General features: G+C 37.1%; 1 protein-coding gene across 2 annotated transcripts in view; it reads right to left on the bottom strand.

Moving 5' to 3' along the window:
• NDFIP2 (Nedd4 family interacting protein 2) overlaps positions 1-12,633 on the bottom strand; it is a 47,475-nt gene that overhangs the window by 12,713 nt on the left and 22,129 nt on the right. Inside the window, exons 4-5 of one of the 2 annotated variants that reach the window (XM_065855676.2) lie at positions 10,738-10,797; positions 7,737-7,824 (exon numbers count right to left, since the gene is read on the bottom strand). In XM_065855676.2, coding sequence (XP_065711748.1) covers positions 7,737-7,824; positions 10,738-10,797 — 148 coding nt within the window. The remainder of the gene's footprint in view (positions 1-7,736; positions 7,825-10,737; positions 10,798-12,633) is intronic. The other variant, XM_065856461.2, reaches the window with a different exon arrangement.

Raw genomic sequence — 12,633 nt, 5'->3', positions numbered from 1 at the left:
TACAGAACAACATTGTGACCCTAACATTCACCTATCTTCCACACAGGAAAAGCATTTATATTTAGCAAGTTTGGATATGTTACTTTGAAAACAGGATTTCTCTTATTTTAAGCAAACTCTTCCAATTTCCCCAAACTTTTCTGAGTAACAGATTTCAGAAGGTAGTTCTTCAATGCATTCCTGCTCCTGTCTCAGCATAACAGTTTATTGCTCTCTCCATTTCTCCCCACTACTCAAGCTACAAAGGGTGACTGTGGCTCCCAAGATAGGCATGCTAAAGAGGACAGAAGATAGACATGTTTCTAATAGATTATGTGGACTAGAAGAATTCTCAGAATGCTTATAATTTATATCTATATATAAATAAGGATCTCTATAACATGTGAATTAATTTGTATATGCATTATAGAAATAAATTTCCCAATCGTAAATACAGGGGGAGGGAAAAATTAGTTCTTATCAAAGTTGAACACAGTAATAATTTTACCCTCCTTTCAATTTGATCTACAGGAACATTAAAAATAGGCTCTACAGTCACTGGATGAGTATTAGGTGGATATTTAACACCAGGTTGTTCGCTCAACTCCTGAAAGCAAAGGCATCATCAGCATGTTCCAGTGTTGTGCACAATAGCTTTTTCTCTTCAACTGGTGTGCTGTTCCATCAGGTTATTTAAGCAGACAATACAAGGGGGAAAGAAAAGGCATAAACCACATGAAAGCTATAAACTACGCAAGTTCACACATCCAAATAAAAGTGAACTATATACAGAAGAAAAATCTCACTATTTAAGTTTCTTCAGCATAACGAGGAATGTATTACCTCCATCTCTGTAAAACCTGGGCAACATGTTAGAGAGATCCTCCCAACATTGCCTTGGTGTTGCATCATTTTTAAAAAGTTAAGATGGGTAACAACAACGTCTAAGTGTTTTCAATATTTCCCATTGCTTCTCTCTGACCTCCTCAGTGTTCTGTTGGTACTCCTAGAACCCTATTCATTGTCTCATCCTTGTTACAAAATACACTATTTCCTTTCAGAAACATATCTCCAGGTTCTGAGTTGACTGTAACAAATGAGATTTTTATCTACATTCTGATTGTTTTTCTCTAGATCAAGATTAGCCTCATCTGCCTATCTGTATCTTTTTCCACTATGATTTCCACGTATATCCTCTGCTAGTCATGCAAGTTGTCTGAGCTTTGCAGCCAACACTGCATGTGGTCAGAGTTACTAATGTTATTTTCTGTATAATTTCTAATTACTGCAACACAAGTTGTCCATAATTTTCATCCCTATATTGCCACAGCACAAGTTTTTCCACCAAGCTGAGAGAGAAAATAAAATGATGAGGGGAGATACTAGTAAAAGGAAGCATCTACTATTTTCTCTAGATGTATTTATCACAGTATCACAGTATGTTTCGGATTGGAAGTGACCTCAAAAGATCATCTTGTCCAATCCCCCTGCTGGAGCAGGAATGCCTAGGTGAGGTCGCACAGGAACATGTCCAGGCGGGTTTCAAATGTCTCCAGAGAAGGAGACTCCACAACCTCCCTGGACAGCTTGTTCCAGTGCTCTGGCACCCTCACCGAGAAGAAGTTTTTTCTCAAATTTAAGTGGGACTTCTTGTGTTGCAGCTTGATCCCATTACCCCTTGTCCTATCATTGTTTGCCACTGAGAAGAGCCTGACTCCATCCTCATGGCACTCACCTTTTATATATTTATAAACATTAATAAGGTCACCCCTCAGTCTCCTCCAAACTAAAGAGACCCAGCTCCCTCAGCCTTTCCTCATAAGGGAGATGCTCCACTCCCTTAATCATCTTTGTTGCCCTACACTGGACCCTCTCCAGCAGTTCCCTGTCCTTCTTGAACTGAGGGGCCCAGAAATGGACACAATATTTACTTCCTTCTGTATCTACTAGAGACAACTAAGTCATTATGTGAGTTTCCGGCTTCAACAAATGCAATCCTCCACTTCTTGTCAGCATCTTGTCACTCACTTCCTGAAATGTAAATGACATTTCTCAGCAGTTAAGGAGATGACCTCATCCTTCATACCGCTTCAGCTTCCCATGACATTCTCATACAATGTTCCTGGGCTGGCAGTCATACACACTATCAGAAAGAAGAAAGCCATTCCTAAACATGAGACCAAGTTTAACAAGCTGCTACAACTACATCATGAATTTAATTTTTAAAAAGGCATTAACTTCTGTTTGCCCATCCTCTTCACACAGACACGTTCTGTGTTCATCTTCTCCCACTGCACAACTCACCACTCTGCAGCAAGAATTGTTCCCTACCCCAGAGATTGCCAGCTTCTGGATTCATACTTGAACCCAACTTTCAGTTATTGTCCTCTTTCCTTTAAAAATGCCAGACATTCACATGAAACTGACACTGACTGCACCACCATCATGATTTCAGCCTCTTTCCTCGCTACTTTAACGGCATACAGACAAGTGGGACTGACAAATCTAAGATTTTGGGGTTTTATACATTCCTGAAGTGACAACAAGAGGAAAAAGTAAGTCTATATTAATGTAATTCACAGAAAAAGCATATAATAAAGTTTTTTTTCCTCATGACAACACAACTCATAAGGAAAAACAGATAAGTTGCTTTTTGGGAGGAGAAGGATTGTACTAAAGGTCTTTTTTAATAAAAAGTCTTCTTGATATCCAATATAATGCTAACAACAACTACGTTTTATTTTTATTTCTCTTTACGGTTTGCAACGAGATAACTCCAGCTGAAATACAAAGCACAGGATGTTCTAGATTTTGTAGAAGTCTTAGAATCTGACATAGAAAAGGCTATCCGTCAGCTATTTCTAGACCCGAAGCTCTCTTCAGAGGGGCAGTGTTCAGCACTGGATCTTTCATATCTAAAACCGAACTTAGAAATCAAAAGTCTTTTATCTATCAGCAATTCTGAAGAAGCTGTAGTAAAATGAGTCAGCTTGGTTTTGACAGACAAGCTTGTATCCATTGCCATTCTTCATTCTCCAGTAACTACAGTGGCAAGGAAAAGATGATGTATGAAGCTGCACTTCAGCATCAACAATTTATTAATCCATGCTTGCTTTTTGTTAGTGTTCATTAAGCTGCAAAGTAATAATGACACCTTTCATTCTACTCCCACAATTTACAGCAAACACAGGAAACTTAGTTTTTCAAGTTAAGCAATCTTGTGCAATGGGGTTTTTTTTGTACATATTGCAATACATCAGAAGATGCAACAATAATGATAAGCATACTAGAACTAATCTGCTTTTTCCTCAGTTGTTCTTGCGCTTCACTTGCTGATCTATTTTACTTAGCTTTCCAAAGCTACACATTAATCACTTGTATTAAGTTTATATTCAGTATTATGGAAAAGAAGCCAGGAAAACTGGTGTGAAGACCTATGCTGGTTCCAAATTTTAACCATGGCTCAAGCTTGTGGTAAGATTCTAATGGCAACTATACACACAAAAAGCAGCCATGCTCAGTTACATCCTTTATTCTTCAATGTGTTTGTCCGATGAATTATTACTTTAATATACAGTAAACACCAAAGAGCTTAATGTTTCATACCTGGTCTAGGTTTACTAAGCATACCATAATAAATAATACTAGCCAAATTTTCATGCGCCACTAGAATTATTCTTCCCATTTCCGCATAGAATTTATACCACCCGTAAACTAGGACACATTTTTGCTCCTTCCTGAAGGGCTCACCTCAAGTCTGACAATGATCACTAGAAGCATTTGCTATCAACTTCAATAGACAATTTTACTTTTTTTTCTACTCAGTCATGAATGCTCAAAACCTTCCCTAGGCAATTTATTTCTACTGCTTCATTGCCCTTGTTGGCAAATTTTTCTTAATGCCCATCTGGAAGCTTCCTCATTCCAATTACTCAGTATTACATCCAACATGTATGGAGAAACCATGTAAATCAAATTCTTTCTGCATACAGAAAGAAGTCAGGCGATTGTGTATGAAGGTCAGCCAGGCTTCTCTGATAATCAGAGGGAAACAAGCGCTCCCAAAACAGTTCCTCTTGCATGACAAAGAGAAACCTGTGTAAGATTCATGATCTGGACATACAGGAGTCAGGTTTCTTGAATTTACACACAGGAATCCTCCCAGCAGAAAATTCAGACTGTGCTCACCCCTCCTCGGGAAGCGCACAAGCAAGGGCTGTGCTGCAACTCCACCTTCCAACTTCTGTCCTCTTGAAACCCCTAAATATATTACCTGGCTTGAATGTAGTTTATCAACTGTTTGAAGCATCTAGTAGCTTTGAAAATTGTATGAATGTTAATAGACAAAATTTTGGTATGTCTATTATGTGTTACATAAAACATCTGGGACAATATATGCATTTGCATTTTTCTACATTATGAGATTTTATTGGTGTGAGTTGTACACAGTGTTTATATTGCTCAGGTGTTGTTCAAAATGAACAAATCAGAACTTTATACAAGAACTTTCAGTTTGGCTGTATGATTGAACACTTCTCCATGTCTTCCTCCTTATTTACTCATATGTGAGGTTCAAATTAATATTCATTTTTCCTTGGCTGTAGGGACAACCCAAAACTTCCTTCCATGGTTTCAAAGAATCCAGATGAATTCTGCAATTCTTTCTGGGGCTGCTTGATATTTCTGAGGTACTCCATAAATACAAGAGATAATCATACAAGCCTCTTATTAATGCCCAGATTGATGAGGATAAGCCAATCAGACATGACTCAAAAGACTTCATTAGGCATGAAAACCGAGTCCTTTGGGTTATGACAGTTACTTGCTCTATCACCATTACAGCCATGTTCAAAATGGAAAGAAACCTCAGAAATGCCTCCTTTTTGCTGTGCATTTAAAAAAAAAAAAAAAAAATCACTCTGAGAAACTCAACTATTAACAACCTCTTCTGGCATTCTAAAAAGCTTATACTATGTATACTATGATGTGTAAGGCACAACTGACTTAAAAATACATACTAGAAAAAAATATATTAAGTGGTCTGGTAGCAAAATTTGTTACATTTCACATTCATTTCACTAATACATTCATTTATCTCAAAATCAGAAAGAGACAAACACCAGCCCTGACCACTAGAGAGCAGATTCTTCGCTAATCAGCATAGCCTCAGATTTCAAGAGCAACAACATTTTTTTTAAACATATGATTTTGCCACATATTAGAAATAAAATGAGTTGTTCTCTAAATTTTTTCCACTAATTTTCTGAATCAAGCACTAAAGCAAAAAACCCACCTGTTCATGCAAAGGACTTTTAGTCTGTTGACCGTGCTGTCTCATTCTATTTAGTTATGCTACACAGAACAGGACTTTACAACTTAGACGGGAAACAGGTTTGTAACTTGCATGCACCCAGCTCCTAAAGCTAACAAGAAATCCAAACAGATCTGGCCACCAGATGGCCTCAAGACAGCAATTTCATGCAACTTGAGCAGCTACCACTAGATGGTATTACAGCTACGTGTCACTAGTTGATTACAATACGCAGGTAAACTCAGTAAAAAGTTTGCTTTATTATACTTCAGTTGAATAAGATGAAATTTAAAAAGCTAAGTTCACTGTTTTTTATTAAAAAAAAAGTCTTCCTACAAAGGCTGTGCATAACAGCCACGGGAGGAGGCGGGAGAGCACACCTGGAACAAGCCACCCTTTCCATGCTCCTCTCACTAGAACACAATTCCTGACACTGTTAGGCATTTTAACTAAGTGAGGGAACCTATTCAAGGCTCTCTGTGATCTGTGTTCAAACATATCCGACCTTGAAAACAAAACCCAAAAGACAGCCATACTGTAAATTTCATTCTAATCCCTGCTCTCTTAAATCTACATGCATCATTTTTATGGAGGCTTTTATCTCCTTATTAGAGGGACAGGGATCTACAACGCACTATTTACAATCTATCACTATTAAGCTCATTTTTCATTTAGCTCTCCAATTTCCTTAAGAAAAACTACTGAAAAATAATATTACAGATCTATAAATGCTATGAGCATTGTGAGCTACTCATACCACGAACAGAAGCAACAAGCAAACCTCATCAATTTCCATATGTAACCAGTATCTGTAACAGCCAACACAGAGCCAGATTAAGCACACACTTGCACATGTGTCTTGCAATGTGCAAGCACTCATTTTACGCATTTTGTTCATAGGCGAGCAAAGTTAGCAGTAACAGTCTCAGAACAATCGAGAAAAATTATGATCTGCAGAGTATTTTTGTCAAATGTGTAAAAGCAGTGCTCTGTGTAGTCAGCCCCAGGAAAACACCTATTTGAAGAGAAAGTTGACAGTTTATCCAAGAAAATATCTACATTTTTGAAGATGCATACAAGGTTCTGGGCACACAGTTTTGGTCAATTGCATTTGAGTGTCCTCGGAGCCTTTCTGGAGCCTTTGATTCCAGTTCAGCTTCTGCACAGCAGGATTTTTACTACTACTGTGCTTCTACCTGCAAGCTAACAAGTCTGTTTTCAGCTGCGATTTTAAGGACTTGAAACATATTAGTGCCAACAATCCACTTGACCTTCAAGCACAGTGCTAATGAAGGCCAAAACCAGCAATCAAAAGCAAGATCAAGTTCACACAATACAGAACCTCAACAGGTTAAATACAAAAAAATGTAGCACATAACGAAAGGGAAAAAAGGGAAAAATAAAGATGAAGCCATAGGCCCATTTCCACCCCCCAGAATATATACCCTGCCTACAGTCAAGCCACAGAAAGAGGTCACACTACAAAACTCACTTTGTTATCCGATTTATGTATCTATATATTTGCTATGTAAGTTAGACACATAAATTTTTACCCTAAGATGCAAACACGACATTGTCCTAGTCCTTCCATGACAGTTCTGTTACCTGCATCTGTAACAGTTAAAGAGATTGTAAAAGATATGAAAGAGAACAGAACTAAGAAGAGATCTAGGTTGAAAGACATGGAGATTTCAGTGCATAAATCGATCAGCTTTCATCCTGATGAATGCTACAAAGAACAGCTACATTCACAACATCAACCTTCCATCCACAAGGGAAAATACCCTCAGAAATTAGGAAGAAATACACAACTGGGAAAACAGAAGTAGTTTCTTTCTATATATAACTTACAGTGGCTAAATCTACCTTTACTTAATGCAGTATGAACATTACAAGATAAGACATGTACAGCGCACACACATAGTACTTGAAGAAGTGCTATAATAGTGCTGGTTGCAATCAGACGTTACCTGAAGACAGTGTATTTTTATATGCTAGTGATCAGTTCAACCTGAAAATAAGCATTGCTGGATCTGTTCCAAAACTCCACCCACAGCTATTTAATTCGCTATGCTAACACCAGCAACTATTATATGGCACAAATTTTTTCTACTTAAGCATCGACTGCCATATTTTTGTGATCCAGCCTTTAATTCAAGTTGGTAGAAAATTACGAATTTCCTAACTCACAGTTAACAGTGCAGTTATGCCTCAAAACATTTACTATGATTTTGTTTTGTCCCCTTATCTGTGACAAATGCCACTGAAAAAAAGTGCAACGTATTTGCTACATTTGGAACAGGAATTGTTTATATCTGTATACATGTAAAAAAAAAAATCCATTCATTACAGTACATTAATGCAGTTTATCATATCTTTTATATTCCATAGAAAAAAGGTACAATTAAGATATACCTCAGTAGGTCTGGGGTACAAGATAACTTACTGAAAAATGCCAACATGAAGATGCCATCATTGCCCACTCTAAGCTGATCTGCATCACTGAAATCATCCCGTGGTGGATACTCTTCTTCCTGGATTTACAGGTTAGTGATAATTTAGTGAGAAGTTTATTTTAGAATAACTATCTGTAGGATTAAAGTATTGATTATGTTTCTAAAGCTAGAAGAAAATCGACATTTCTGTAACACATCCACATCAAGGAAGCTTAAAAGAAAAATAATTCATATCTATAAAACATGTCTTATTTGTTGCTTATATTGACAGAGCCCGAATTTAACTGAAAAGTTTCTGTAAAAGACAAGTATGCATTGCCTATTCATCTTAAAAGAAGCCAGAAGTTATTTCAGATGAGTACTTCAACAATCAAAACCAACAGGAATCTCTTTTCTTCCTGTAACTATCTTGATAAACAGTCAAGCTATTGAATATTTTTTTGAAATCATTATATAGTATGTTCTATTTTCTTCCTGACAGAAAAGTCTTCTAATGTTTCCCAAAATACAGAATAAATTTTTAGAACAAGGTTAGTACCTTAAAATAAATTGCTGATGCAACAGCACTGCACTAACCAATTTGTCTGTCCTATAACCAACCCACTGCAAAACAAATGCAAAGCAAAGAAAACCTCTGGGGACACCAGAGGGCGCGAGCACATTAGAAGTGTTTAAAAGTCTTGTAAACTCAAAAAGCACAGGTCTCCAAGTCAAACAAAAGTAAACATTGATGTCAGTAAAAACAACCTGAAAATTTCTCCCATCGTGTCAAAATACTAGATCTTAAGATACTGGAAGTATGAGTTTGTTTAGTTTCTCAGTACTTGATTTTCAACAAAACTTGGCAGATCTTATAGCTGCAGCTCTGTGCACAAATAAAACATCACTGCAACTGTGGACTTGGAAATGAAAAAAAATCACGATGATTGCACTTTCTAAATAGAGCCTGATGAAAACTGCAAAGCCAGTTAAACGCACCATTTTTATACTTAAAGGAATAACATCATGAGAATGAAGGATAATGCAAGTTAAATAATGCTGCACCAAATGCTATTTTGTATATTAAGTTCATAACTAGAAGGGCATTAAAAACAGTCACAGTGATCTAAAGCTCTGTCATGTGATTGACATGTTTGCCTTTGTCAACATGGTAAAATATATACCAGGGCATAGAGATTAGGGTTAAAAATGTGGTAGATTGAACTGTATCAACTCAAGGCAGCCAGCTTAACCCTTTATAACCTGGCCATGAATTTCCAGCTGTGCTCTTTATTTCAGATTAATTAACCAAGTCTCTGTGCCAGTTAATTTTAAAAACACTTTTATTCACATAGACAATTCCAAGGAAAGCACAAAAACCTACTTGAACAACAATCTTAAGGGGCTATAATTCAACTCCACATAATTTCAGATGTACCTAAATCGTCATGTTAAGTGGCTACGAAAGTATTAGTTTATTTTGCTCAACTTTGCTGCAACTACAAGACTGGTGGGGAGCAGGCAAGGAAAGGCTGAAAATGCATTAAAGAGCTACATTTCAGTGTGCTTATCTCTGAGAAGCAGGCCACAAAAGTTCCTTTTTCAAGTCAGGGCAAGATAAAACATTTTGAATTTTGATTTCAGAAGCTCTATAAAACCCTATATAAAATAATTGTTGGGCTTCTTTTAAACTGTCTGCTAACTACTGTACTTCATACTGTCATTTCCAAATCAATTAGTGAATTATGCTCTGTGTAAAATGTCGCTCCAGAAAATCTTGCTCAACTATAACAGCAAGTTGAGCAGGTTTCTCTATAGGCACAAGCTTCGCTAAGACTTATGTGAGCTCAATATTTGCAAGTAGGCACTGCTGTAATAAGTGCAAACAAGTTCTAATTTATCACATTTAATATGAAAAGGGAATAATATTAAACCAAGTTCTATTTGCTGTCTCAAAAAACTGGCATACGAAAATTTTCCGAATGTTTAAGAAGTGAAATAGTTTCCTGAGGTTAAATCATGTTCAGCCTAGATCCACATCATTTATTATTATGCGTTTTATGATCAGTCCTGCAGACAGAAGACACAAACTGGCCACAGCTCAAGCCCCACTAATATTTGCTCTTCCACAGCGCTCTCACTTGATCTAGTTGGTGCCAACAGCCCCAGTCCTTCTTCAAAATATAATTGTTTGCCACCATTCATTGAGGAATGAAAAGGGACAATGTGGAATTATTGTTGTCTCTGCTGAAGCTTAGAAATAAATGTGATTTCATAGTAACACTTCTATTAGACAGTGACATCTTTATAAATGATAATGATTTTTTCAGTTATTTTTAATGATAAGAACATCGTTTAACACCACACACAAATCCATGAAATATATAATATTGTTTCAGTTTTTCGTATTGATTTTTGACAAAGTTACCCATGTTAAGGGTCACAGACAATACTTCTTGTTTACTAATAAACATGCTGAGATCTGTATAAGCAGAAAGCTTACTGATTCTATGACCAGAGAAACAACTGAACAGGAAGACATGCTACCAACATAAATGGCATGTCACACCGAGCAATTTCTCTAAGCTAAAGCACTTCACAACATCTACTGAAGTTGAACCTATTAACTCCTCTGAAACTACAGTACTTGCTGTAGTAGTCTGAAAAAAAGCAGACTGGTTTTCCCCCCAGGTGCCTTTTACCTTCCTGCAAATTGAAACCTAGCATACAGTCACACAACCACCTTTAATATCAAGTAAATACCCAGAGTTTTCAGGAAACCCTTGGATATCTAAACTGATATACTCTTCTCAATGCAGTGGATTTAGAGAGAAAAACTTCTGAGGAAAGGGTCAAATTACTTATTAAACCCCAAAATTATACCTTCAGCATACAAAACAATATGGAGAGGTTAATGGAGGGGGGGGGAAGGCACAATGGACCCCAGAAGCATTTGTTTGCCATCAGGAAAATTCATAGTTAAAGTCTAAACTAGAGAGAACTATACCATACCTCTGGACGACTGAGGAATATTTCATCAAACAGACTCCTAGACTCCCTAAACTGGGCGTGCTAAGCATGTAAAAACAGAAAAACATAAGACAAATGCAACTGAAAAGCATTAAGTAAAAGCCATTCATTGCAACATACAAACAAGTCATTTAACTGTTAGCAATATTTTCTCCATTTAAATTCAGCTTTCAAAACTGACCTTGAGAATTTGAAAAGGAAAATATCCAAACCCAGGGTAACTAATGCTATCGCTACTGCTGACATCAGGCTGATATAATTTTTTTTGATATATCGAGTTAATCTGGTAGCATTTGAAAGAAATAAATGTTTATACACAATCTATTTTTGTAAGACAAGCTAACAAAGAACTACAAAAACAAGTACTGAAATTTGCAGTAAACGTTAAGTTTAGATGTGTAATCTGTGTATGCATGGCCTAGGATGAGTCTTGAATGTGATCACACTAATGTTTTTTGTAAGATCCCTAGGTGATTCAGGGGGAAAAAAAGTGAAAGCTGTTCATTAAATGTACTGCCTTTTTATACCAATTTCATCTCTTTTGCTGAATGTGTGAGTTTGTAGCCTTCTTCACTGCGTGCTTTGGACTATACAACGAAAACAATTATCAGCTTCATTTTCCAGCTTTTCACATTATTGTAGTGAAGGGGCAATACATCCTCATTTTAAAAGGAAGAAACTAGAGGCACAGATCATAGAAAAGTTCACATTAATACAAGTACTAATTTCATAAGGCTGAATACAAAAACTGGGAAAACTACGTTATATTGTTTGTGTGTGTTTTGCAAAGCGCGTAATACTCAAGTCAAACACTGTCCACAGCTGCCACTGCCTGTGATCTCCAAGACAGTGAAAGTTCGAAAACCATTAACTACATACCAACAGTGTGAAGCTGAAGTCACTCATCTGTTCCTCCACTAGCATTCAGAGCTAAGGATCAAAATCCTTCCCCTCAAGATGAAAAACCACCACTCTAACCATAACATGACCTTTTTTACTTAATCCAGTCATCTGTCAGATTAAGACAGTTTTAGTCGACCCTGGTCTAAGTCCATAAGAGGTATTAAATACGGCAGGGATATTGTGGCAGTATCACATAGTAAGGTATGCATAAAAATGCACTGGCACATAATTTTAGTATCATCTACAAAACTGGAACTCAACTTCAGCATTTCCTACTTTTTCTCTAAGTCTCAACTTTGGAACCTTACTGTTTCTTTAATATAGCTTGTGTGTGTGTGCATGCATGTGCCTAAAAAAAGAAAAAATAAGTAACCAAAAACCAGAAGCAAACTGAGCAGAAATTCTATGAAAATTTGAGATCTGTAGCAAAAAGCTTTTAAGTACACTGTGGAGAGTTCTGTTAGTAACTTAGTACTGCTGTATGTCTACAATTTTTTAGCCAGTCTCTGCTTTGAGGGAATGATGGTGTGTTCCTACTGATTTTCATAAGCGGAATTTTTGTGGTGTCGGCACCTAGTTCTTGAACGTCAAGTTCTACTGTACATTTTGGAAAAGCAGACTTTGTAAAGGTTTATTTCTTACTTTGTCACCATTATCCTGTTCTCCTACGTCTTAACTCCAAATTCCTTCTCCCTCCTCTTTTCTCACACACCAGCTCCTTTCCCAGTACCACATTCTGCCCACACTTGGGTTCCTTTCTCCATGAATCCCAGTTTAACCTTCTCCTCCTGTTTCTCACTTAAATCTCTCTGTATTCCTTTCACACTACTGCTCTCCATTCACCCTTGCCTCTTCTCATTTCAATTTAGACCCATCCTCTCTGATTCCTCCCTGCCTGTGTTCATTTCGAGGCAGTTACCTCCTTACCCAACCAAAACCAGACTTCTCTTCCCACAACGCGTAAGCTTCAGAGGC

This window comes from Patagioenas fasciata, chromosome 1, assembly GCF_037038585.1.
Source record: "Patagioenas fasciata isolate bPatFas1 chromosome 1, bPatFas1.hap1, whole genome shotgun sequence".
Classification (NCBI taxonomy): domain Eukaryota; kingdom Metazoa; phylum Chordata; class Aves; order Columbiformes; family Columbidae; genus Patagioenas; species Patagioenas fasciata.
The sequence above is the reverse complement of the archived record's forward strand: the minus strand, read 5'-3'. Positions and strand labels throughout refer to the sequence as shown.